This window comes from Vipera berus, assembly GCF_964194415.1.
Source record: "Vipera berus genome assembly, chromosome: 1".
In the NCBI taxonomy this organism is placed as follows: Eukaryota; Metazoa; Chordata; class Lepidosauria; order Squamata; family Viperidae; genus Vipera; species Vipera berus.
Genome location: NC_138202.1, coordinates 133,235,942 through 133,263,890, shown reverse-complemented (window position 1 = coordinate 133,263,890; position 27,949 = coordinate 133,235,942). Strand labels below are relative to the sequence as shown.

General features: G+C 40.5%; 2 protein-coding genes across 3 annotated transcripts in view; one reads left to right on the top strand and one right to left on the bottom strand.

Moving 5' to 3' along the window:
- Positions 1-28: 28 nt before the first annotated feature.
- On the top strand, positions 29-24,467 carry LMLN (leishmanolysin like peptidase). 2 transcript variants are annotated; one of them, XM_081327949.1, is made up of 17 exons: positions 29-196; positions 1,082-1,179; positions 1,390-1,420; positions 3,013-3,095; positions 3,328-3,445; positions 4,248-4,426; positions 5,949-6,054; positions 6,959-7,053; positions 7,307-7,424; positions 8,514-8,621; positions 9,279-9,355; positions 9,659-9,769; positions 9,945-10,077; positions 17,677-17,836; positions 19,421-19,551; positions 20,069-20,282; positions 20,634-24,467. In XM_081327949.1, the coding sequence occupies exons 1-17, from the start codon at positions 44-46 to the stop codon at positions 20,732-20,734; spliced, it is 2,016 nt and encodes a 671-aa protein (XP_081184075.1). In that variant the 5' UTR covers positions 29-43; the 3' UTR covers positions 20,735-24,467. The 2 variants fall into 2 exon arrangements, with proteins under 2 accessions (XP_081184075.1, XP_081184074.1); XM_081327948.1 differs by lacking the exons at positions 6,959-7,053; positions 7,307-7,424.
- A 215-nt stretch (positions 24,468-24,682) lies between these two features.
- The window catches only part of LOC308668260 (glycerol-3-phosphate dehydrogenase 1-like protein), a 28,134-nt gene continuing 24,867 nt past the window's right edge, over positions 24,683-27,949 (bottom strand). Inside the window, exon 8 of the mRNA XM_081328038.1 lies at positions 24,683-27,470. Within this exon, the coding sequence (XP_081184164.1) occupies positions 27,374-27,470 (97 nt within the window). The 3' untranslated portion in view covers positions 24,683-27,373. The remainder of the gene's footprint in view (positions 27,471-27,949) is intronic.

Genomic DNA, 27,949 nt, shown 5'->3' with positions numbered 1-27,949 from the left:
CCGACACCTTGGTGATACGGGACTCGGGAAGAAGGAGGCTAAGATGGCGGCCGCCTCGGCGGCCGGGGAAGTTTTCCTTTTTACCAGCCCGTTCTCAGCTTTCCTTCTTTTGGCTGAGCTGCTTTTGCTGGCTCAAGCTCCCGCCTTTAACATCGCCTCTCCCTTCTGTCACCACCACATCCCCAGTGCCAGGGAGGTGAGGATCCTGGGGATAGAGGGAGGCAAAATAGTCCGAAGAAGGGAAAAGATGGGCTGAACTGCGGTGCTTAAGTCATACATTCCATTTTTATATGGGTTTTTTTTGCTTGCTCGTTTAAGTGTAGCAATGTTCAGAGTTGCTTCCATCGTATCTGTGATTTAGCTGACCGAATAACAGATTATTGAGTCAAATTGGGCGGTTGGGGGGAGGAAGTCACTAACAGAAGTACAGCCACATTTCAAAACAGCGTTTCCGGGTTCGTGATACATAATGGGTTGCGAAAGAAAAGGCAGAAACAGTGTTTTTAACTGTTTATTCTAAATCAGTGCAGTCCTTGGTAAATTGCTTGTTGAAGGAATAATCCCAAGCCAGTTTACCTGAAAGTTAGCCCCGTTACATCTTTAGTAGTTTTCATTGTCGGATTCTGAATCACCAGTATGCTTTTTATTTGCCAGGTTATGGTTCTGAACATTTTGCAGGCGTTTCAGAGAAAAATATTTTGAAAATAAAAAGAATGCCTTTTAGAAACTTGGCAAGTAACTTCAAAATTGTAAATGTGAAAATGGTTCATAGATCTGTTTCAGAAACGTTGCCTATATACTTGTGGTGAATAATATAAAATAAAATAATAGAAGATTCAGGATGCACAACAAATAATAAAATAAAGCCTTTACATACAATCTATCATATTAAATATTTTTACCTTTCTATATTCCTCAAATGTTATTGAGGAATAAGACTCACTGAGATTATTAGGAACTGAACACAAATCAGTTGTACTGTATCTATGCTTCAGTTCAGATGTAAACATGATAGATTTTAAGATTTGTAAAAGTTTAGTTACAAAAGCACTTTTATTAAATGAACCTATTCTCCAAACAGGTTATTTACAAAGTTTATCTTAAAGAAAATCGCGTTATGAAAAGAAACATTAATGAACAACTAAGAATTAAGACTGTATATGACAGAAGTGTTGAAGAGTAAGTATAATAACAACCTTCCAAAATTATTATTGTTAACAGGAATAGCTTTCAGTTTCCCTGTTTGAACAAGTAACTAAAACAAATGGTAACCAGTAGGAAAGGGAAAGGGAATGGGACTCAGCTGACTTTATAGGAACTGAAGTAATTTGTGTAGTAACAGTGTTTTATGAAGATTAAAAAATGTCTAACTGCTCTCTCTATTCATAGATTGCTCCCTGAAAAAAAACACCTTATAAAGGTAATTTACTTCTTGCATTCTGTTTTCTTACATGAAATTAATTATTCTAAGCTAAAGGTCTGTGTGATGTACACTTTCAAGGTTGCATTCTAATTTGCCTAATATCTATAATTGTACGAGGAAATTAGGGCAGATATAATTTACCATAATGCTAAATCATAATGTGGTTTCTTTGTTTTTGGTTTAAAACAATGCATGGATTAGGTCACTCTAATGAAGCACAGATTTATATTTCCTTAATCATGATTAACATGTCAGCAATAAGATACAGGCTCTTATTTTCTCATTTTCTTTCTTTACACCTCACTTATGCAAATTCCATTTTGTTTAAGTCCAGATTTAGCAAAATTCACTATATGTTAGGATTAATTTATTTCTATCCCAGAGCTGAATCTAACATTAAAAAGAACTTTTAGGAATTCTTCTGAAGTTCCCTTCCCCACAAAAAAGTTTGATTCTATAGATAATATAAATACAGTAACCTCTTGCCATCTGTAAGTTTATCATATGCAAGTGTCAGTGTCTGTAGGAATTTTTCCTGAACAACTCTCCAAAATTTGACTATTTGTAAAGTCATGAAACATCCATCTGAGATGATACATAATGGATGCAAAAGTTCTTATCAGAGGTGTATGGCTGATTTCATTTTAACTCAGATGTTAGATGGAACCTAGTAGGTTAGTTTGAAAGTTTGAAGAAATGGTCTAATTTTTACAGCATGAAATTGACCAGAGTTCAATGAAATAATCAGACCTTTTCTGCCAGATTAAGGAAGTGAATTCCCACATCATCAGGTTCAGCCCTTACATATTTGCAGCATGCAACTAGTTTGGCTGATGAACAAAAGTAGATAGGCAGCTATTCATTTTTCAAAACTTTTATTTCAACACCAGAATCTGTGCCTCAACTGTCCACTTGTAGTAGATTCAGCATAAAAAAATAACATCAGTAAAGGAATAATCTTTTCAGAAGTGCCAGTGTTCTAAAGCATACAGTATGCTTTTCTGGATTATTGGTGTGTTTTTTATAATTCCTTCTTGTTTTCTGGTTTTACTATTTTACTTTATTATAGTTGTGACATAATATCTTTGAGGTCTTTTATTTATTTTATTTTATTTATTTAGATTTATATACCGCCCTTTCCCGAAGGACTCAGGGCGGTTTACAGGGCATTTAAAAGAAAGTCAATACAAATGTTAAAACAAATTAAAAAAGATTAAATAGGACCCTGAGAAAATTAAAACCCAGTTAAAATTAAGATTAAAAAATTCTCAGCCTGGGCCAGAGAGCTCGAAGAGCCAGGTCTTCAGGTCCCGGCGGAATGAACGGAGGTTGGAAGGTGGAATTGTTTCCCATTCCTAAGATCTTAAGTTTACCAACTACAAATTATCCAACTATGACAGTTTTCAAGAACGTAACCCTTGGGATTGGCAAGGGGTTACTCTAACTTTTTAAATAAAGCTATCTTTTTCTATTGAGTTTATGGCTGTGAAAATATGATTAGAAAGTTATTACAGTTTTGAATTAAATCTTTAGAAGGATTTTTTTTTAAAAGTGTCAATTTTTTATTGTTTTATTTTTCTTTTGTTTAGAACAAACTTTTCCCACAAGCTATTTCTTATTTAGAGAAGGCATTTCAAGTTCGGAAACCCATGGGTACTGTGTTGTTAAGTAGGTATGTATATTTTTCAGCAATTATAAGGAGAATCAGTGAGATCTATTTTTACAAGTACATTCCATATGTCAGCATATTATTTTTCATCTCTCGAAGACAGCAGCTCAGTTTTAATAAGCAGCTTAACATTTTGGCAATGCTTAATAGCTTTTACAGTTAGAGTATTGTTTTGTGTGTGACTGTTATGTGAATTCATTTCAGTCACAAATATGTGATTATGATTTAATTGAAGACAGTGTGTAACAAACCAGTATTTAAGGAAGAAGGATGATCCTCACAGATACTGTCGAGAAGCCTGTGCAGAACATACCAAGTGTGGGCCAGTTATAGTCCCTGAAGAACATCTGCAGGTAACTCAGACTTATTTTATGATTTGTAAATCAAATCACACAGGAATATTTATGCCAACAAAATATGCAAATATAGTAGTCACCACATTTCCTTCTATTGGCAAAACTTGCTAAAGAAATGCTAAAGCACCTATATCAATTTGATTTGCCTGATGCACTTTAATCATCTGTAATATGGCAATTTACTCTTACAAAAGGAAGACAGCTGTGTTATGACATCTGAAACATTTTAAGCTTTCTTTTTACAAAAAACCCCAGAAACCTAGAAAAAAAATGCGATAAATCTGTATTTGAATATTGTATTCCTTCTTTTTCAGATTTCTTTATGAACTTTGGGTCCTTTCAAAGCTCTTTTAGAATTTGGAAATGTTGCTCTCTAGAATATTTTGAAAGCTATCAAACTCTTTTTCTGTGCCACAAGCAGTAGTATAAAACCTTAAAAATAATTAGTATAGAATCTTAATTCAAATGTTTCTTCAGCCTAAGAAAGGAAAGTAGGAAATGTGTACATTTCAGAGTTAAAAGAGAGAAACCAGTTTGGTCTAGTGGTGAAACCATCGGGTTAGAAGCCAGCAAACCATGACTTCTAGTCCCTCCTTAGGCATGAAACCCTCCTGGGTGACTTCGGGCCAGCCTCTCTTGCTCTCCGCCCAACCCACCTGATAGGGTGGGGAAAATAGGAACAGGAAGGTACATTCCTCACCTTGAGTTATTTATAAAAGTCATAAAGGCAGACTATAATTTAAATAAGGAAATATTTGAAGACTATATGACCCTGATTTCTTGAAATGTAATGTCTTAGCAATGTAGGGTATGTAATACAAATGGACGGAATTGTCAAACTGTTGGCAAAGCAGACCAGGAAGGCGTTCGAGATGCTGATTTTATACTGTACATTAGTGCTCTGACTACTGAAAGATGTGGCCAAGAAAACATCATCGCATACGCAGCATATTGTCAGCTAGAAGCAGATATGGACAGGTAATCTCCAAGCTAACTTTAACTAATCTGATGAAATGTTCTGAAAAGGCTTATTTATCATCCAGGGTTTGACCAGATTTCTCCCAAGGGGCAAGTATAGTGAATGATCTGTCATTAGACGGCACAACTAGTTTTCACAACTGGCTCTTTTTTTCTAAAGTCATTGTTTCCCAATCTCAGAAAGTTTGGCTCAGGAGGTGGACTGTGGGGAGCCACAGACCTCAAGTATTTCCAGTGAAGATTTATCTGCATGCATTCAGTTTTAAGCAGTGAGAGAGGGAAGGGTGGGCCAAAGAGTCAAAGACATAAATATCCTACCACAATCACTTCTTCCCTGCTGATCTTCAGTTGATAATGCATTGTTCTGTGATTACACTGCAGGAAAGGTCACACAGAATTTCAGTGAAGAGAGCAGCAGGAAACAGGATTCCAAGTGAGTCCTGCTGGCTGAGTTTTTCCCCATGTTAGAATAATAGGAGAATGATATCCCTGCAATGGTCTAAACGGCTTACATAGGAAGCCACATTTTATAATTTAATGCCACAGTGATTCCCCTTGTGGTGCTCTGGAGGAGGGAGGAGGGAGGAGGGGAGTTGGCCTGCAGAGTCTCCCGTGGTATCTTTCATGCTTCCTATCCCAAGGTGTTTTTTTCAAAACATTTTAAAAAAACATTTTAACAAAAAGGTAGACCAATTTTTATTCCCAGAAACTGCTGGCCCTCAGATGGATACTGTATACATAATAGTTGGCTGCAACACAGTCTTTGTTTAGAAATACGCTTATCTGCCTAGAAAAGACAAAAGTGATAAGGAGTATCCTGCAAGGCGAGGCTATATTCAGGTAGCATTATATATCCCATAAGCTCAATTTACTTATGGTTACTCTGTTGCAAAAGTAACAATATCATGTCAATATTTAAAGACTCCCACAGACCAAAACGTTTGAGGCCCAGTGATATGATTGTGGTCTCCTACTTGGACTTCATTGAGTCGTTATGAGAAAAATAAATCAGAAATGAATGTGTGAAAACTATTTAAAGCTTCTTGAGGAAATACATGACATTAACACATTAATTATTAAAGATCTGTAGTCTGAGGAGAGAAATGTTTTACCTAAGAGTTGTCATCTCGGGATCATAGGCTGTGTCCGTAGCTGAGAAAATCCTAGATATTCTGTATAGCCTTTGTTGCTGGTTATATGACTAGTATTGAGTTTTTTCTCAGCACAGTAAAAAGTGAGCTTAAGGGGAAAAAATGGATATTTGATAGGAAAGTCCATAGATAAATCTGTACAGGTACTATAGTTGTCCGTGCATAAGTACCACTAATTGAGAGAGAACATTTTTCCCTTTTCTGAGTTTACATCTGACAGATTTAATATTTGCACAAGAAAAGGTTAGTGCAGGGACATTTTTGTACATAGGACATTTGTAGACTATGATAATACAAAGAATTTACATGTAATAATGAAGCTTGACATTTTTAAGTTCCTCATTTTGTATAACGTATCACCATTTTTCCAGACCAATTGCAGGATATGCTAATCTGTGTCCAAATATGATTTCAAGTCAACCACAGGAGTTTATTGGCATGTTGTCTACAGTGAAACATGAAATCATTCATGCTTTGGTAAGAGCTGGTATTTGATGCTATGTTTTTTTAAAATCCTGAAGAAAAATTTCTTTAAAAAATTATAAAAATATGTAGTAGGGCTCAAAAAAACCTCTAAAGTATACAAGATCACAATCTCTAAATGTCTATAGAAGGCACAATATTAAAAGACAAAGAAGAAAAGATGGTAGTAGTTCACCACAGGAAAAGGGTGCAAATCAAGACTGTTTATAAACATGTAAGCTTCAATATTGTTAGTATTTTTGGTCCTCTCCAATTCCCTAGCTGGTCTTTATACCTTTTCTCCTTCACCGTTTTTTTCAATGCCTTGTCTTTGAGATCGGCTAAATAAGGCATTGCCCTAATGCTTGCTTTGGAATTTAGCATATTAGTCATATTATCTTGATGCTATGCTATGCTAAAATTTTTGTGATGGTTGTGTTTTTGTGAATATTTCATATACAGGTAATCCTTACTTAATGACTACCCTATTTAGTGACCATTCAAAGTTACAACAATGCTGAAAACGTAAATTTATGACTGATCCTCACACTTAGGACTACTGCAGCGTCATAAGTCGTGTGATTGCCATTTGCATGCTTCAGAGTCAGCGTCCAACCAACAGAGGCAATAAAAAAGCTATTAGTAAAGTTGCAAATTGTGATCGTGTGAAGTTCTCATTTAAGGACTACGACTGATGATTCATTTAATGATAGTGCCAAAAATTGGATTTTAAATTTAGTGCAGTCATGTGACGTCTTGTTTAGTAGTCATGTCATTAGTGGTGCTATTAGCGATCCCAATTGAAGGCAACCTTGATGTGGGTTTGTATCTTTCTTCCTCTTTTCCTAGCAATTTTCTATCAGAACTTGTTGTGGGTTAAATAAACATAAGGTAAACTACTTTTGGGGTTCTATTTAAGGGTTTCTCCGCTGGACTTTTTGCATTTTATCGTGATGATGATGGAAATCCTTTGACTCCTAGATATGCAAATGGATTGCCACTATTTAATGAAAGGTATATACTGATCTTTGCAGTTTTTACAAAACTGATTTCACTGAACAGTACTTGTGGGCATGATTAAACACAGTTTTTTATGCAAATTGCATAATTACTTCCTAGTTTTCAGTGGTAATTGCATTGGAAGTCAGTTGTCTTGAAGATACAATAGCTACTTTACTCATATTCAATAGTTGAGACTCAGCTTATTGATCATATTAAGAACTGATCCTGGTTCCCAGTTGTAACAACTGAATTGTCTTCCTTTCAGCCTTGGTGTGTATCAGTGGAGTGATAAAGTTATACGTAAAGCTGTAAGATTATGGGATGTGCGGGATAATAACATTTTGCCTCATAATGTATTCCTTTTGGTAACTCCTAAGGTAGTTGTAAGTATTATTTTTATTTTCTTTCACAAAAATCTGATCTGGTTGTTTAGACCCTTAGTGGCAAATAAAAATGGAAGCCATGTTCAACATGTTAAGATTCAGCCCTGCTGACAAAAATGTTTCCTCATATTGTCAGTTTACTCCCCAAACCAGTTTAGCTTGCACACCAATTCCTGTTAAGTTAGTGGGTCCTCTGACTGACAAGAGAAGATAAACCAGGAAATATATCTATAGTTGCATATTCTCCAAACTCCAGTGCCCTTCAAACACTGCCATAGGATGTGAAAGAACATTAATGCCTCAATATTCTGCCCCCCTCAATTTTCTAAAGCAGAACAAGCAAATTTATCAGTCTTTTGTTGTTGTTAATTGCGAAGTCGTGTCTGACCCATCGCGACAACGTTCCTCCAGGCCTTCCTGTCCTCTACCATCTTCTGGAGTCCATTTAAGCTCACGCCTATTGCTTCAGTGACTCCATCTAGCCACCTCATTCTCTTTTGTTCCATTCTTCTCTTGCCCTCAACCTTTCCCAGTCTTTTAGGTGTTGCTAATTTAGTTCGGCTACTATCCCTTATCGTACTCTGCTGCCTAGGGCTCCTGGGAGTTAAATTCAGTAATATCTAAATTGCCACACACTGTTATGTCTGAAAACGGTTCTGGGAAAATTCTTCCACTTCCAATGCTGGGTACCATACTATTGCTTCTTCTTCCACTTTATGGGGAATTCTTGAAGTCTTCAACTGTGTTTAAATTATTAAAATATTTTGTGTTTTTCCCCGCTCTCTAAAATATGTAATGATTTAAAAAAAATGAATCATTGCTAATGCTCCATAATAATGTACTGCAAGGGTTGAGGTTGCATGATATGTCACAGAAGTACTTACCCTTTTGCTGGTTTCCAAGTGCTATTAATTTTAAATGAAATTTCTTGACGTCACTGAAGTATGAAAGCATCTTAGGGTTCTCTCATTAAAAAATCTTTCCTAGATAAAGTATCATTTTATATATCATGTAAACCTTATGTGTAAAATGAAGTAGGTGTTATTTTGAAATAAACAATGCTGAGATTTGTCTAATACCTTTCTAAAGAAGGAAGCAAGAAAACACTTTGACTGTCCAAATTTAGAAGGAATGGAACTGGAAAATCAAGGAGGCATAGGTACAGAGCTTAATCACTGGGAGAAACGATTATTAGAGGTTAGTAGTCAATTAATATATAGATATACATAGCATTGTTTCAATACAAAAGTTATCCTGTGGAATCTCAACTGGTTTTGTCTTTAGCAAGTAGTAATAGAGAAACTCAAGGATGTTTAGAATGATCTTTTTATTGATCAACACAGCCAGAGTGAATATAGGTATAAATCATTAGCTGAAAACTAAAAGCCACCAGAGAATATATTGTACTCTTTTCCTACATACCTGGACTTAGTTAATTCCTTTATTTTGAAGGTGGTAGAGAAGAATTCTATATTAGACTGTAAATAATACAAAATTGGTTGTTTAGTATGCAAAGGAAAGACGCAGATATCTTTGTCAAGATACCATGCCAGAAATGAAGGTTCATTTATATTTTATAATTCATGGTAGCAATTACAGTAAATTTAGATTCTCCATTCTTCCATTTAGTTACCCTATTGTTCTATTTCTTATTATAAGAAAATAATCATGAATGTAATTTATAGATAGCTCCCTGACATCCCAAGAGTAACTCCTAATTTCACTGTGGTTGTTAAAGTAATGAAATATGTTTTCACTATTGGCAAAAGTAGTGTGCTTCCCATGAAATGCAGGCTATTTTTCTGTTTGCTTGCTTTGCTGCGGCTAACCATTATTGATGTTGGTTAATTCCAGAATGAAGCAATGACTGGATCACAAACACAGAACAGGGTCTTCTCCCGGATTACTCTGGCATTAATGGAAGACACTGGGTAAAAAAGATACATTGTACTTACACAGTATTCCTTAGACAATAGTGTAGTGCTTTCTAAATTACAGCAACCTTTCCAGCTCAGCAGACCATGCAACCTCACGCACACGCGTGCTCACCCACCACTTCCGTGGCCTCTTCTGAACGGGCTGCAGCCCAGCCCCCGGCCACAGACCCAGGGGTTGGCAACTCTGGTTCATAGCTCAAAAAACCAGACAAACTAATGTTGGTCATTTGATTCTTTGTTGTTAATAGTTCAGAAAGTTGGACTCTAAAGAACCATTTCCACTTGTTATTTTTGCAGCTGGTATCAAGCCAATTATAGTTTGGCAGAAAAACTAGAATGGGGCCGAGGAAAAGGCTGCGACTTTGTGATGAAAAGCTGCAAGTTTTGGATCAATCAGCAACGGAGAATGTAAGCATAATATATGTGCGCTGCATGTTCAGTGATGGCCCTGAAATTGTCCTTACAAATTAACTGTTGTGAATAATAAGTAGTGTTTATTAACACACCGAAGTATGTATATATATATACACACACACATATATATACGTAATATGTTAACTGCTGTTCTGTTTTTAATCTTAAGAAAAGAACCAGTAGCCCCATATTGTGACACTCTGAGAAGTAATCCATTACAATTAACATGCAGGCAGGACCAAAGAGCAGTAGCAGTGTGCAATTTACAGAAATTCTCTCAACAGTTGCCTCAGGAATATCAGGTATGTTATATGACGCATGAAACAAAAACATGTCTCATTCTTCTGAATTAATAACCTTATTCAGAAGCGGTGTTAAGCCAAAGGCGGTATTCCCTCAATGCGCTATGCCAGGATTGTATTAGGTAATAGGTACTTTGGTTTTATCATTTCCTCATGTCTTGCAAAGGCTTAAAGCATCCCTAGTGCTCTTCTGTATACTCATAGTTGCACTGATTCTGTCAAGTGGGGAAGGGTTAGGAGGCAAGATAGATGCTTTAAGGTTCTGCAAGACTTAAGATAACCATTTTGCCTCTTAAAACTACCTAAATCCCCCAAATAGGAAATAAAACATCCTAGAGAGATACCTTGTTGCTTTAAAGAGCAGGAAGAAAAAAGATAATAGTAAGTCCTAAGAAGATCATAACCATCTCCTGTTATAAACTATATTGATTAGGTTTAAACAGTGTGAAAAGCCATGTATCCTCATTCAACGTGTTTGTGTGAATCCAGGTTTAATATTATAAGGACATCCTTTGTCTTCTAATAATATTATGATGGCATCTTTTATCTTCACCATCCCTGCCTCTTGGCTACTCTTTCAGCATAGCAAAAAAAAGGGTTTAGATTTAGATCAGTGTTTTTTAATGAATCCAACTTACTTCTTTTGAACTTAAAAGGAACTGAAATCTGCATACCGTATATACTTGAGTATAAGCCGAATTTTTCAGCCCACTTTTTGGGCTGAAAAAATCCACTTCGGCTTATACTCCAGTCAACAAAAAAAAAAAGAACTTACCGAGGACTTGCGCGCGGCCGAGCTACTTTGCCTGACGCTGCTGGGGTCGCCCGGGCGCCTCTGCTCGCCCTCAGCAGCACCTGGCCCGGAATCACATGGGAAACAAGCCCGGCAGAGGAGCCGGAGCGGCGAGCAGAGGCGCCCGGCCCAGATCCTGCAAGGCCCGGCCGAGACACGCCCCCAGCAGCGGAGCTGCTCCGGCTCCTCTGCCGGGCTTGTTTTGCATGTGAGCTACTTTGCCTGACGCTGAGAAGACCCGCTTGGGCACTCGGGTTGGTGTCAGTCTCCGCAGGCCCTTCTCGTTTCCAGGAACATCAAGCGCGCTTGGCTCCCCACCCCCACGGCAGGGCAGGGCAGGGCAGAGACTTGCTCGCCCTTCTGACGGCCCTGAAGAGAAACGAAGGGCTTGCAAACTCCCCGCGAGAAGCTGGGCGAAGCGCGCGGCTGGGCGAGTGTGTGCCTGCGCGCGTATTTACGAAAGAAACGCTCCGAGAGTTCTTCTTTCTCCGCCCCCTTGGGGGGAACTCTAGCGACTGCTGTAGCCGCGCTTCTCTTCTCGGCTCCGAAAATAGGGATTTCTACTCTCTCTCTCTCTCTCTCTCCCCTCCCCACCCCGCATTCTCCTGCCTCTTCGATTGCGACAATAAAAGGGCGAAGGGTGCGCTGGTTTCTTCCTCCTTCCTCCCCCCCTCCCCTCCCCTCCCCGATTGTCAGGTGAGGCAGCTGGAGGTCTGGCCGGGAGATTGTAGCCGTTTTGAAACGCCGCGTCTTGAAACGCCCGATCAGCTGATTTTCGGGTGGAAGAGCCGCAGCTTGAATCTGTTTGCATCTGCCTGAATTAGACCGAAACGGCCTGAATTTGACCAGAGTTGCTTTGTAATGGCTGGAGGAACTGCAGAGGAGGTCTTGCCGGGAGATTGTGGCCGTTTTGAAACGCCGCGGCTTGAAACGCCCGATCAGCTGATTTTCGGGGCGGAAAGAGCCACGGCTTGAATCTGCTTGTATTTGTTTGAACTTAACCAGAAACGGCTCGTAATGGCTGGAGGAACTGCGGAGGGAGTGAATGCTCCAGCCTGGAATATTTGGAAAGGCTGGGGGAACCGGATGAACTGCAGCTTAAGCGACTGTTGCCGGAGGAGCCATGGCTTGAAACGCCCCAGTTTTGGGGCAGCGTTTGCTTGTTCCGGGTAGAAAAAACGCTGTCGACCCCGGCATCTTTTGCGGGGATTTCCCATTTCCCGTTGTGAAACCAGCCGAGCCCAAGTCCACCCTTTCTTTTTTTTCCACGGCACGCTCGGTGCCTTTCCCACGATCGTGTCTCCTTCAGATCTTACGCAAGCTTCCTCGATTTCCTGGTGGGTGTGTGTGTGTGTGTGTGTGTGTGTTTCTTTCTTATTCCTCCCTTCTCTGGTGGTTGGAAAGGCGTGTGACGTGCTTCGACAACAACTCTGCTGGCTCTCTCGGTGGGAACCTCCCATCCTCTATATACCCCCATTTCGGCTGCTTCGCAAACTGCTTCCTCCACCCCACCCCACCCCACCCCACCCCTCCCCGCAAAAGATGCCGGGGTCGACAGCGTTTTTTCTACCCGGAACAAGCAAACACGCAGGCAACCCTGCACTATTCAGCTCAGTGAAGTCACGCTTGGTTAAAAAACAGATTTAATAATAATAATAATAAGAAGAAGAAGTTGGGCTGATCAAATGTTTCAATAATGACTGAAGGAGAGCTGCTTGTACCTTGGTCTTTGTGCTGGTGTCTTGACATGCCAGTGTTTTTATTTATTCCATTTATTCCATTTGATCAGCCCAAAGTAAAAAAAACAAACCCAAAAACAAGGTCTAGTTTCACGGCGATGAGCGACCGGAGTGCCAATCAATTAGTTAACAGACTTCATCAGTTCCAAAATCAAGATCACACCGGCAAGCTTTGTCAGTTGTCACTCGCGGCAGTACAAATACACTAGTACGGAAAGCTGCCGTTCACTTTCGGGGGGAGGAAAAAAAACCACAACAACACCGCATGCTTTCCGCCCCGAAAATCAGCTGATCGGGCATTTCAAGCCGTTTCAAGCGTGACTTCACTGAGCTGAATAGTGCAGGGTTGCCTGCGTGTTTGCTTGTTCCGGGTAGAAAAAACGCTGTCGACCCCGGCATCTTTTGCGGGGAGGGGTGAGGTGGGGTGGGGTGGGGTGGAGGAAGCAGTTTGCGAAGCAGCCGAAATGGGGGTGTCAAGCCCTACGGGGACCAGGGGAGCACTTCCAACAATGCCCGCGCAGCATCGAAGGCCCATTGGCACCCGCACCCCCCAACTGTTCGGCGGGCGAACGCCAGACCCGCTGCCGCACTTACAGCTGATCGGCGGGCGGAGGAGATTGCGAGCGGCTGCGGAGGTTCCGCGGCCGCATCAACAGCTGATCGGCGGCCGGAGGAGATTGTGGACGGGCGCAGAGGGTCCGCGTCAGCACAGACAGCTGATCGGTGGCCGGAGGAGATTGCGAGCGGCTGCGGAGGTTCCGCGCCGGCACAAACAGCTAATCGGCGCTGAAGGAGACTGCGAGCGGCTGCAGAGGTTCCGCGGCTGCATCAACAGCTGATCGGCGGCCGGAGGAGATTGTGGACGGGCGCAGAGGGTCCGCGTCACAATGGCGGCTTGGAGAGTGTGGGTGGCTGCTTCGCAGACCTGGCGGTTGTAGCGGCATGCAAGGTCTGCGAAGCAGCCACCCACACTCTCCAAGCCGCCATCGGACCCGAAAAGTCCCGTGAGGCCCGTGCGACCGTCGGCGGCTGTTTCTAGCTGCCGCTCAGTTGATCGCGCTGCGTGACCACCGGTAGACGTCCCCGGCTGCCCCTTAGCTGTTTGTGCCGGCGCGGAACCTCCGCAGCCGCTCGCAGTCTCCTTCAGCCGCCGATCAGCTGTCTGTGCTGACGCGGACCCTCTGCGCCCGTCCACAATCTCCTCCGGCCGCCGATCAGCTGTTGATGCGGCCGCGGAACCTCTGCAGCCGCTCGCAGTCTCCTTCAGCCGCCGATTAGCTGTTTGTGCCGGCGCGGAACCTCCGCAGCCGCTCGCAGTCTCCTTCAGCCGCCGATCAGCTGTCTGTGCTGACGCGGACCCTCTGCGCCCGTCCACAATCTCCTCCGGCCGCCGATCAGCTGTTGATGCGGCCGCGGAACCTCTGCAGCCGCTCGCAGTCTCCTTCAGCCGCCAATTAGCTGTTTGTGCCGGCGCGGAACCTCCGCAGCCGCTCGCAATCTCCTCCGGCCGCCGATCAGCTGTAAGTGCGGCAGCGGGTCTGGCATTCGCCCGCCGAACAGTTGGGGGGTGCGGGCGCCAATGGGCCTTCGGTGCTGCGCGGGCATTGTTGGAAGTGCTCCCCTGGTCCCCGTAGGGCTTGACACCCCCATTTCGGCTGCTTCGCAAACTGCTTCCTCCACCCCACCCCACCCCACCTCACCCCTCCCCGCAAAAGATGCCAGGTCGACAGCGTTTTTTCTACCCGGAACAAGCAAACGCTGCCCCAAAACTGGGGCGTTTCAAGCCATGGCTCCTCCGGCAACAGTCGCTTAAGCTGCAGTTCATCCGGTTCCCCCAGCCTTTCCAAATATTCCAGGCTGGAGCATTCACTCCCTCCGCAGTTCCTCCAGCCATTACGAGCCGTTTCTGGTTAAGTTCAAACAAATACAAGCAGATTCAAGCCGTGGCTCTTTCCGCCCCGAAAATCAGCTGATCGGGCGTTTCAAGCCGCGGCGTTTCAAAACGGCCACAATCTCCCGGCAAGACCTCCTCTGCAGTTCCTCCAGCCATTACAAAGCAACTCTGGTCAAATTCAGGCCGTTTCGGTCTAATTCAGGCAGATGCAAACAGATTCAAGCTGCGGCTCTTCCACCCGAAAATCAGCTGATCGGGCGTTTCAAGACGCGGCGTTTCAAAACGGCTACAATCTCCCGGCCAGACCTCCAGCTGCCTCACCTGACAATCGGGGAGGGGAGGGGAGGGGGGGAGGAAGGAGGAAGAAACCAGCGCACCCTTCGCCCTTTTATTGTCGCAATCGAAGAGGCAGGAGAATGCGGGGTGGGGAGGGGAGAGAGAGAGAGAGAGAGAGTAGAAATCCCTATTTTCGGAGCCGAGAAGAGAAGCGCGGCTACAGCAGTCGCTAGAGTTCCCCCCAAGGGGGCGGAGAAAGAAGAACTCTCGGAGCGTTTCTTTCGTAAATACGCGCGCAGGCACACACTCGCCCAGCCGCGCGCTTCGCCCAGCTTCTCGCGGGGAGTTTGCAAGCCCTTCGTTTCTCTTCAGGGCCGTCAGAAGGGCGAGCAAGTCTCTGCCCTGCCCTGCCCTGCCGTGGGGGTGGGGAGCCAAGCGCGCTTGATGTTCCTGGAAACGAGAAGGGCCTGCGGAGACTGACACCAACCCGAGTGCCCAAGCGGGTCTTCTCAGCGTCAGGCAAAGTAGCTCACATGCAAAACAAGCCCGGCAGAGGAGCCGGAGCAGCTCCGCTGCTGGGGGCGTGTCTCGGCCGGGCCTTGCAGGATCTGGGCCGGGCGCCTCTGCTCGCCGCTCCGGCTCCTCTGCCGGGCTTGTTTCGCGTGCGAGCTACTTTGCCGGCCGCTGCTGAGGGAAGATCTCTGGAGAGGAGCATAAGGTGAGCTGCTGCATTTCCCAGCCTCGGCTTATACTCGAGTCACTAACTTTTCCCATTTTTGGGGGGTAAAATTAGGGGTCTCGGCTTATATTCGAGTCGGCTTATACTCAAGTATATACGGTAATTATATTTGAAGGAAAACAGCTGAATCTTATTCATGGGCAATGAAGTTAAATTCAATGCATTCTTTTTTTAAAAAAAATACTGTTCTTTTAAAAGATGAAAAAGAGAAAAAAAAATCCAAAAAATGAAACATACTGAGTAAAGTAACAGTTTACAAGCATCATAATATTGAGTTAAACATTTGAATATATATGTATGCTGCCTAAGTAAGTCCCTGAAATACTCTTGGCCAGGATTTTCAGAAGGGTTTGCCACAGCCGCCTTGTTAGGCCTGAAAGAGAGAGGGACAGGCTCACGTTTGTCCAGCTGGCTTTGTGCCGAAGGCAAGATTAGAAGTCATTGTCTCCCAGTTTTCTAGCCTGATGTCTTAACCTCTCCACCAAACGTATATCATCCATTAGCTTTTAATCTTATTAAAGCTAAACTGCATCTTAAGTAGAAGTTAATCATATCTAAAGGTCAGCCAGCTGTGGAAGCATTCTTGCAGCTTCAACAGCAATAGAGGGAGGTAAGGTAGGAGTTACCGAGCATGATTAGAATTATATACAGCATTTGGCTGAATTCTCACATTGTGCTAAACTAGGGGTGTCAAACTGCTTGCCCGTGGGCCGGATGCGTCACGCAGAAGCCGTGCCCACCCCATTGCCGGCAATGGCAAAACGGTCCCGATACGTTGCACGACATCACGTGACGTCGCAAGTTTGACGTGTCTGTGCTAAACCATTTTGCACTTCGTTAGGTTTGACTTATCCTGTGAAAGGAATCCACTTTTTCATTCTTCTTCAACAAACCCTAACTAAACAATACATGATTTAATGGAATATATGATCAGGGATAGGTAGCTCAGTTTCTCAAACTTTTCGAGGGCTCTGGCAGGTCATTGGGTGGCACAACAATATTACTGGAAGAGGTAGAAATATTTCTTCTCCCCTCCCCCCATTTGTTATGTTGTTATAAATCTTAGTACATCATGTTGTTTCAATACACTGTTATTTGTATAGTGTGTTTAAAGTTAATAATCTGTTATTTAGATAGCTTTTAATAGAGAAAAGATTTTTTTTATCAATATTACCATTTAGATTTCAATATTACATGCTTAATTTGGGCCAATTTTAAGGGTTTTAAAGTAAAAAAAATGGAATAGGGAACCTTTATTTCAAACCTCATTCCTCTTTAGCTTTAGAAAACACTTTTAAATTGGATATTTTGCATTTCAGCAGTGAAGTCTCCATGCTCTGGGGCTATTTCTAATCTATAAGTCTCAGGCTGCACCTCCCTGCCAGAGGGGAAACACAAATGTAATATCCTTGATAAAACTATTATTGCTGAAATTAGCATAGTTCTAGATGTTTTTCACAATAAGCAGGCATACAGTTACAGACTGGGCAAACTGAACAGGAGCACCGTACAGTATTGTAAAATAATATCACACTGTACTACTGTACATAAATTTAATGTTATACTCTTGATATTTTTCTTGAAAACGTGTTAATGAGATGATAAACAAATTATGTCACTTTCTAAGCGCAGTGCAACAGCACAAGCTTATGTGTCACAACATAAATAATTACTAAAAAGATTTTACTAATCAAAATATGACAATATGTTTTCCTTTGGCATAGATTGCACACTATTTTATAAAAATAGAGAAAATTTTATATGTAATTTGATATAATGTTAAATACATATGTCAATTCAATATATTACTTCTTGGGGAACTTGTTTGTTCCTTTGTTTTTTTTTTTTGTTGTTTTTTTTTGGTAGTATAACAATGTATTTGTTGGCTGTATATTACATTTTTAAATGTTTTTGTTCTCTTTTGTATTTTTTTAATTGCATATTTAAAGTCAGAATACAATGTATTTGTCAACAGCGGTTACTATCAAAAAGCATATCCCTAGACAGATTTAATTCTAGTAACAATTGCAGTTACAATGTATTAGCTAGTTTAATTTGAAACCACTGCAGGTGAATATAATATCTCCATTAGTAATAAAGAAATGTTGTTACTGTAATTTAACTTTTCCTTGTCCTTATAAGTTTTTTTTCTTTACAGTATTTTGATAGTCTGAATGGGGTGTTGCCAAAAGATTTGCCTTATTATGGTGGATCGGTTGAAATTGCTGACTACTGCCCTTTTAGTCAAGAATTTAGCTGGCACTTAAGCGGTGAATTTCAGCGCAGTTCAGATTGTCGGATACTGGAAAACCAACCAGGTCAGTCGGTTTTTTACTTGATTCCACCTTTGATCATATCCAGCAGCTTAAGTTTGACTAAAATTTAACACAAAATCCTAGGTGATCCCAGGTCACCCTGAAGGAAGCCTTAGAGCTACAAGACAGCAAGAACTTCAAATATATATGCTATTTGAATTGTAACAGTCGTGTTTTATGGTCAGTGCATGGTGGCTGCATAGATCTTTAGGGGACCTACTATTTTAATATTTTTCCCTTCCCTGAAATATTACTTGAGATTTATTTTACCAGTACTGCTTTTGAAATGTTTAGGATTTGGCAGAGGTGTTCTTCTATCCAGCACTGCTTTGCCCACACCTTCACCCTGTCCTAACCATTCCATAAGTGGGGAAGGGCAAAATTGTCCATGCATGAGCTGTTATGTGGGTAGAATATCTGGATTTGGGTGACCTGAATTGGAAGAGGCAATCAGGTATTCTGCTCTGTGCACAGAATCGAACGAGTCTATTTTTTATGGGAAGCAGCTATGCTGAAATTTCATGGTGGCTAAGAGGACAGCTGGTCCCCAAAAGCACAGAATGCATTATGCTTTGTGATGGGTTTTCCCTGTTTTGTATATACCCCAATTCATATATGCATACTGATTAAACAGCTATTCTGTCATCAGGGCTGAAGTTATATCACATTCTGTCATTTTTTTTTAATCCCATTTATATCCCGCCCTTCTCCGAAGACTCAGGGTGGCTTACAATCTAAGAAGCACAAGTCAATGTGCTTAGCAATAGCCTTCATTCTATGTATATGCCTGCTTATTAGGGCTTTCGCCTCCTGCCCCCAAGCGGCATTATTACAAAGTCAGCTTATTGCCCCCAACAATCTGGGTCCTCATTTTACCTACCTCGGAAGGATGGAAGGCTGAGTCAACCTTGAGCCTGGTGGGATGCGAACCTGCACTAATTGCAGGCAGCTGGTGTTACTTAAGGAGGCATTAGACCACTGCTCCACCAAGGCTTCTGAGCTTCTGCCTTTTGGCACCACTGATGGTATAAATTGAAAATAGTATTTGTCTGATACCAATCTGTGTTATTTAAAATTCTTTTTATATAAAGGTGCGGCAGAAAACAGTATGACTTCTTGATGCCTTCTAAACAGAAGTTGGAACAAATGCATTTATATCTTGAATGCTTATGCATTGCTTGCTCATTTACTAAAACTTGTTTTATCAATTAGTGCAAGCATCGCAGAGAACATGACAACGGCTGTCGATCATCATTACATAGGAATGCCTGCCCATGCTGAACATATGGCTCACCATGGGAATATATTTGTTTTAATAACCATTCAGTGCTATTGATTTTAAATTTTCTACACGCCAGTCTTAAATCATGTATGCCTTCAAAAGGTCACATTTTTCTGAGTTGCCTGCCTAGTGGACAGCCATATACACTGAATAAATGATAAAGTTGGTGAACAAGTTAGGAAAATAATTTACTGCCAGCTCTGCTTATGATGTAAATGTCCTAGTAATATCTGATAATTTTGTTGTCTCTATAGTCTGATAGATCTTAGCAGAAAATTTCATTTTTTTATTATTATTTTTTGCAGATCCTTTCAGAAACTATGGTGCAGAGAAATACGGGCCAAATTCCATTTGCCTCATTCAAAAGTCAGCTTTCATTATGGAACAGTGCAGAAAGAAACTGAGTTATCCTGATTGGGGTAGTGGGTGTTATCAGGTAACTGAAACACAATTTAATTTTGCACTTTGTACTGCTGTTATATTAAAATAATTAGATTACTAATTTAATTATTTGTTGCATGTTTTCTATACTGAGGCAAGTGTTACATGACTAGACTTTTCTAAGAATGCTGAAGGAAAAAAACCTACACAATTATCAATTTACTGATGAAGAAATTTGTAAAAGATTTTCTTCTCACATAGATTTACGTAGTCATTGAACCTTCATAATCCTTTTACCAAATGCATGTGGAGATAACATGTTTGGATCATCAGACCTTTGTAAGAATTTAGAACTAGCTACTAATACTAAGGTGAAAAGATAGAGCAGGTTCATCATTGTTCTTAGGAGTAATTGTCTGGAAAGTACTAATACAGTTTGCATTTTTCTTTACACAATGAGATTGTAAACAAAGTACATCATGAAAGGTTTTTAAAAAAGAGGCTGCTATAATAAAATAGCTTCTTTGTGCAATTTACTTTGTAAACATATCATATTTGGTTTTATTCCAAAGGTTTCTTGCTCTCCCCGTGGACTGACTGTTTGGGTCAAGGACATGGCATATTTGTGTAGTCACTCAGGACAAATTCTCACAGTGAACATTCAGATGAACGGATGGCTACATATGGGGAATCTGATTTGCCCAGCGTGCTTGGATTTCTGCAATTTCTGTCCACCTGAACAAGATCCCCCTCCAGTTGCTAATTTAACAAGAGTTGTACCTATTGGTAAGTAAAAATCAGAATAAAACTTTTAGAATTGCTCCATTTATATTTATTTCTGATTTTTAACAGAAATAATGGCATAAGCTTCAATCACTTAGGCAGAGGATAAGAACTATTGTGGCTATTCTTCATTGCTCTAAATATTTATGACACATTCACACAAATAATCGGTTATGATTTTTTTCATTCTTTCATTTGATAAATTAATTCCTAAATTCGTGAAACATCTCTGTTTCCGACTCTTTTTTGAGGGGTGGGAGATAGGAAATATTTTAAATGCTCTTCAGAGTACATGAAGAGCATCTGTACAATTACTATTTATCTTGTCTTTTGTACTATTTTCTTCTATTTCAGATCTGTGTTCCTGTTCTCCCAGCCTGGTAATAACTCTATGGCTACTGATGGTGAATTTGTTTCCTTTACTAGCTGGATTTCTTCTGTGTGCATGGACTTAAAGCGTGCATATTGTGTCAAAGGTTTGTCAAAGGTCCCCTACAGCTAATCCCTTCTTGAAGGAGCCGCCCAGAAGGGCAGTCTACATTTTGCAAGGAGTCCAACTAGGAATGTCTTGACTAAGGTTTCTAGAAAGATAGAGACAATATTTAGAAGGTTATCTCAATGACGAGCTAGTGTTGATCGAAATGTCTAATTTTCAGATTGATAACAAATTTGGAGGAACAGATTTGCCACTGTAGTTTAACGCCTTCGGTTGCCACTCTTCTGGGTGAACTTTTTATTACGTGCAATTCTCTATGATATAATTTTGTAGTTGGGTTCTTGTTTTGGCATCTTTTGACGGAGATATACCTCAGTTTCCTTAAGTCAAAAGCCATAAAAATCAGTTGCCATTACTGTTAATAACAAGTCAGCATTAAGCGTAGAATTCGAAACTAAACGCGTCTTGGCTTTGGTGTTAAGATGCTTCCAGAGTTAACTCAGTAGACTCTGGTGATCCCAAGTTATTTCTTCTGTGAAGCTTTTGCTGCTCAAAATATGAAAGAGCTTTTCAACAGCTGCACAATATGCACTTTTAGAATATTTGAATGAAAACGTTTATATCTTCATTTTAACAGTAAGCAAAACTATTCTTCGATGGCTTTTTTCTTCAAAGGCTAGAAACAAAGTATGCTTGCTGGGATGTAAGCTTCCTTGAACTCAGTTGAACCTACGGTACAGTATTTCTGAGTACCTAATTTGGTTGGGCTACATACTTTGTTTCTTACCAGGTAATTTGAGTAATTTAATTGTTTTCATAGATATTTTCCTTGTGTTACGAAACATGCAAAGGTTGGTAATCTATACCTGCCCCATCCCAGTTGACTTAAAACAAGATTGAAATGATGACACATTTCGCCATTGGATTGTAGTGCGCAATACTTAAGGAAAAGGTAATAAAAATTGGAAACCTTTAGAGATAATGCATAGATTCCTTTGTAGCAAAAATACAATTTTATTACCAAGCGACCCCATTTGGCTGTTGGATGAAAGAACAGTTAACCTTAAATTTATGTTAGGGAATACAAGGGCTTAAATATACTGTGGAGTTCTTGGTGCTCTGTAAACTTGGTTGTTTGTTCACAGACATTTCCTTACCTGATTAGATAACATCATCAGTGCTAAAGAGTATGGGGTTTTCTCCCTGTTTATAAGCACTATCTAGCAGAGCACAAGGGTTTGTGGGGGTGTGGTTCCTTGATTAGGGTATTTATTGTTTGTCTGGTATTAATTCCTGCTTATAAGACGGGTGTTGGTTATTGGAAAGGATGTGTTCATGGATGGGGTGCTTCCTTTTTAGCTTTTTTATTGTCTTGAATGTGGATAAATGTAATTGGCTTTGAATGCCAGGCATGCAGGAAATCTCCGGTCCTTTGGGATTTTAGATTGTTCTGGGATGCTCAGAGTTTCCCAGTTGAAACCACGGTTGAGTTTGCCCATATTCTATGAGATTAAGGAGTGTTCATCATGTCTTCTAATTGCTAGTTGGTGTTCATGGATGTGCTCTGCTAGTTTTCTACCTGTCTGTCCTACATACTGGCTGTTACCATTCTTACACATACATTGTGTGTAAACAAAGCAAACCCCTCACTGACTAGCAGAGATGATGGTACTTAATCAGGTAATGAAACAACTGCAAAGAAACAACCCAACACAGGGAGCACTAAGGACTTCACAGTTCAACCCCGGCTGCGTATATTGTCTTCTATTGGATCTTAAATATGCTTTTTAGAGGGCACAGCTAAATTACCGTGTCACAGAAAACTGCACATTATATAAAAATTTAGTGTATAACTTTTATATTCCAGTTTCTTGGAGAATGAAAAATGTTCAAGGACCTAGTTGTGGTATTTTTATTTTTTTCTCAGATTGGGGAGCAAATGCTATGTAGTCATAATGTTGTTTCATATTCACCGAAAGCTGTGACTAATAAGAAATGGTGACTAGGAATGCTCCTAAAGCTTCTGGTGAAATGTTCCAGTAGAAGCAGGCAAGACCATGGGACTAGATAAGAATCTTAGATGGGGCCCATCCCAAGAACTCTTCTATCAAAGCAGAGTATAGTGGCTCCTAAAGGAAAATCTATAATAGTGCCTGTTGGATGACATTTTTTCTACAATAGTCTTTATTTTTAGAAAGAAAATGGTGAAAATTAAGTGGCTTCTCTCCAGAACAGAGATTCCCAACCTCTGGGCTGTGGCCCACTAGTGGGCCGCAGCCCATTCAGAACCGGGCTGCGCGAGCGATGGGCGAGTGCACGCACGCGGCTCCACTTGCACAAGCAGCAGGCACTCACGTGCGAACCTCCATTTGCAGGAATGGCAGGCACATGTGCCTGCTGCTTGCACAAATGGAGCTGCGTGTGCCCCTACCACTCACGCCAACCATCCCTTCTTCCCTCCCACCCCAGCTGGGCTGCCAAGCCGGAAAGGTTGGGGACCTCTGCTCCACAACATGCAAAGGCTGACTGAAGAATGTCGTGACAGAATTTACTTATATTACACACCCTGATTAGCCTTAAATAAAGGGGAAGGAGGGTGGGATGAAAGTCCTGAGCATAGCAATAAAATATTAGGATTGAGAAATGTGTATACTTTGAATGAGGAATAGGAGTTCATTTTCTAATCTAAATGGTTACACAGCTCCAATTTTAGTGTGAAACATGTCTGTAAAAATAAGGAAGAGAAACTATTTTTATATGTGCAATGTAAAACTTAAAGAGCGCCTTGAAAGGATGCTTTAAATACTTGAACCTTTTTTCCCTGTCTGTCTTGAAGTAAAACAATTGCACTGCATTTGGTTTTTTTTTTTTTGTAAGTATTTATATCTATATTGATGTAATGTTGCTATGAAAATAATGCCATGGCATTCTTGACTGAGAAATGATTAATTTGTTGCTGGATTCTAGTTGATTCTTTTGAGAAATGGCTAGGAAGAAAGTATAATGTAGAGCACACAACATTTAAAGAGATTTCGACTGTTTTACTCTTATATGTAAACATGGGTATATCGATACAATTTATGATACAGACATGTGATTGCTTTTATCTGAGATTCTTTGTATGAGCGAGAACATGATAGCAGTTAATGTTCCAATCCCAAACTTAAACCACTTTCCTGCGTTAGAAATATTCCAGCAAACAGCAAAGGTGTTACAGGTAGTCCTCAATTTATAACCACAATTGGGACTGGAATTTCCATCTTAAGTCGGGGAAGACATAAAATTGAGTCATCATGTGACTGGATCTAATTTTATGACCATTTTTACCATAGGCATTAAGCAAATAATCATTAAGTGAATGTGGCTTTTCCAACGGATGCTTTTTTTGCTGGAAACCAGCTAAAAAAAAGTTGCACGTTTCAATCATGTGACCACAAGATACTGCAAACAGTCATAAATGTGAGCTGCTTTTCCAGCACCCAAATTACAATCATGTGACTGCAGGGATGGTCATAAGGGCAAATAAAAGTTATAAAGCACTTTTTCCCTGGCCGATGTAAACTTGAACTATCTTTAACAAACAGTTGTAAGTCGAAACTACCTGTATGTTGTTTTTTTTAAAAAATATATCCCTAAACCCTGACCAAAAAGCAAAAAAACTGCTGTACTAAGTGGATTTCTTCCCCTTCTTGGTTTCTCACAGAACCCCTTCAAGTTAGTCACAGAATGCTTAAGTACTATAAAACACAATTTTCAAAATCCTGCCCCAGAGTGTCACCAGGTGTGAGACCATGTGGAAAAACAGTGCTGTGTCTAATAAGAGATGGCTTTTTTAAGGGGGGGGTGGGAGAAAGAAGGAATTAATTTATATAAGTTGAATATCTCGTCAGACTAACGGCTTCCTACAGTGAAGCCAACATTTTAATAATAATTGCCAACTTTGCTTCAAGCACATCAATTTTTTCAGGCAGCTTAGATTTTAAAATGAATAATTGCACTGAATATTTGATTATTTGAAGTTCTTAGGAGTTAAAGACCTTGAGCTTGTCAGCTGGAAAGCTGGCAGCCCAGGTTTGAGACCCGAGCGCCACGTGATAGGGTGAGCTCCCGTTCCTTGCTCCAGCTCCTGCCCACCTTGTGGTTTGAAAGCATGCAAACGGGAGTAGATAAATAGGTACCACTTTGGTGGGAAGGTAACAGCGTTCCGTGAGCCTCAGCATATAATCATGCTGGCCACATGACCACAGAAGCATCTTCAGACAATGCTGGCCCCCCCACTAGAGATAACCACACACACACACACACCCTGCTAGAGTCGGACATGACTGGACAGGGGAAACTTTTACCTTTTTAGAGCAAAGGTAACAAATCAAAAAACTGTAATCAAATTTTGAAAAGCAAACTCTTAATTCAGTGGTGATTTCAAAACAGAAATAATCCATTAGTGGATGTAAGTGAAAAAAGAATTTGGCATATAGTGATTATAGAGGAATCGACTAGGTCACTATAAAGCTTTGTGAATGAGTTTGGGCTACACATAATCTCTTACCTTAAACAACCCCACAGGGCTTTTTTAAGAGTAAAATGGAAAATACTGTAATTAGAATTAGGTACGCCATATTGAATTTCAAGAATAAAAATGGCATAGAAATGTAATAAGGTTATAAATTGTGTGTGAATTCCCATCAATAAATCACTTTAAATGATAGAATTATTACAGTTAAAAATTATGGTAATATACCTCTTCCCTGGTTATACATTGTAATCTCTAGAATGGTACTTAATATACACCATCCTTAATTCCCAGAATTTTGGACTCAATTGAAGAAACTTAAATTTAACCTTAATTCAGTATTTCATGCTATTGTAATTATGTGTTTGGAAAAACAAAGAAGTGATTCACCAATTCAGAAATGTTGCTTTTATATGATAAACCCCATGTCTACCCAAATAAAGTATAACATTATTGAGATTGTTTATTTTCCCTGAATTTCTGGAAAATGCTGTGTGTCAGATCACTTTGTACGTGTGTGTAGTTTGATGCTCTGAAATACAAATGTTAATTTTTACATGTGTAATTCTCATTTCTCAAACTGAAACTTGTTTCAGATTATTGAAATTAATATTTGCTACAAGATGTAAATCAGAATTATTTTCTATTTATTTGTGAGTTGGTTTAAGAGCTGATGAATTATTTGATGTTCAAAATATTTCCGTTGTGTATGTTAAATATATGGAAAGTTCTTTTAGTGTACTGTATATCATGGGAACATTGTTGTGTCAATTAAAGAAACTTATTTCTAAAAAGTGTTAATGTTTTCTCTTAAATGAAGCACACATTTACTTATGTACTTGTTTATAAACTGAGACAAATATGGAGTTTAACCAACTACAGATAGTCCTCCATTAACAAAGGTAATTGGGACTGGAATTTCCCAAACAATGTGGTCCTAAAGCACAATGTCACATGACTGCATCATTCAGCAACAGCAATCCCAACAGTCCCATTGCTCTCATTAAGCGACAGTTGTAAGGACCTCCTTGTGACTTAATGCCAGTTTCCCACAGGCAAAATCAGGAGGTTACAAGAGGCTAGCGCCAAGGATAGGCAACCTTGGCTCTTTTATGACTTGTGGACTTCAACTCCCAGAATTCTTGAGTCAGCATGGTTGGCTCAGGAATTCTGGCACTTGAAGTCCACGAGTCATAAAAGAGCCAAGGTTGCCTACCCGTGGGTTAGCCAGTGAGTGACTGCTGCAGCACAATGTTGCCAGGTAGGGGATGGTTGCTGCCAGGGGCAAGAAGTTGGGAAGGCAGCTGCTACAGCCCAACACAAACACACTGTGGAATAGAAAATCCTTGAGGGTGCAAAAGTGGTGGGAATGGGAATGACTTACCAGAGCAATTTGCGACCTTCTCTTCCAGTTTCCCCATTGACTTTGCTCATAGGAAGCCAGCAGGGAAAGTCACAAATTGTGAACAAGTGACCGTGGGATGCTGCAAGCATTGCAAGTGCAAGCCAGTTACCAAGCACCCAGATTGCATTCATGTGATCTTGGGAGTGCTGGGATGGCCAGAACTTCAAGGTCTGCTTGCTCACCACTCAGACAATTTTGAATGGTTGCTGAATAAATGGTCTTAATGGAGAGCTACCTGTAGTCATTTCTTTGGCTACAAACACCTAGTTTTACATTCTGCGTCACTCAATCTGAATTAAGAAATGTGGCTCGTAATACAAGTTATGCAATTATCAGGTGTTCAGCACAAAAGTCTGAACAATTCTCACAAGAGCTATACTCATACGACTGACTTTCTGCAGTTTCAGCTTTGTGTGGAACATGAGTGATGAAAATGACATTCCCACTTCAGAGTCCTCTATAATTGGTTCCTGAAGTCAATACTGAAACGCGTAATACCATTTTATCTTCACACTCGGTGCCGACGGTTACTCAAAAGGCATACAGAGTAATTTCCCTTAAGACCACAATGAAGTTAATACCAGGGGCTTTTTTGCTTGTTTGTTTGCATGTTGCTTGTTTGCTTTAATTCTTCATTATCAAGTTGACAGAACCCTTGCTTGCTTGCTTGCTTGCTTTTATTCTCCATGTCAGGCTGACAAATCTTGACAGACTATATTGGTGGGTTGCAGTATGGGATCTTACATGTGTTCCGGATGCTTTTGCAGGCAAGTGATGAACTCTTTGACTGACTTTCCTTGGTAGCAGATTAGGTAGATATTTACGAATAGTGGAAACCTAGGAGAAATGCAGTTGAAGTAAATCTTCGGTCAGTATGTTGTTTTGTACCCTGTATAATCATTGATGTGTACGCAAGGATCTGTTTCACTAAGGTAATTTTAACTAGCAATCTTCTTTTAATGAGCATGTTACACTTATTTTTGTAGAACAGCCTTTTCCAAATTTGTGGTCTCTAGTTACTCTGAGCTATAACTCTCATAATCCAACATATCTGGAGGCCACCAGGCACCTGGGTCATTTATCTGTGTCCAGTACACTTTTGAATAAGCGTAGGATAAGTATAAGTTATACTTATAAGTTTCCTGCTTGCTTAACCCATAAATCTGATGAGGGCCTTTGAACATCATCAAAAAAAAAGAGATAAATGCTTCTTTGTAAAGCAACAGGAACCCAAAGAGAAGCATTATGAGGAAAACAGTACGATGTTTTTTGCTAGCCTAAATGTACAAGACCAAGATCAACTGCTGAGATTAGCT

Coding starts and splice junctions, on each gene's coding strand:
- LMLN (XM_081327949.1), top strand. CDS start 44: ATGGCGGCCGCCTCGGCGGCCGGGGAAGTTTTCCTTTTTACCAGCCCG. Junction 3,096..3,327: donor GGTACTGTGTTGTTAAGTAG/GTATGTATATTT, acceptor ATTTAATTGAAG/ACAGTGTGTAACAAACCAGT. Junction 20,283..20,633: donor AACAAGAGTTGTACCTATTG/GTAAGTAAAAAT, acceptor CTTCTATTTCAG/ATCTGTGTTCCTGTTCTCCC.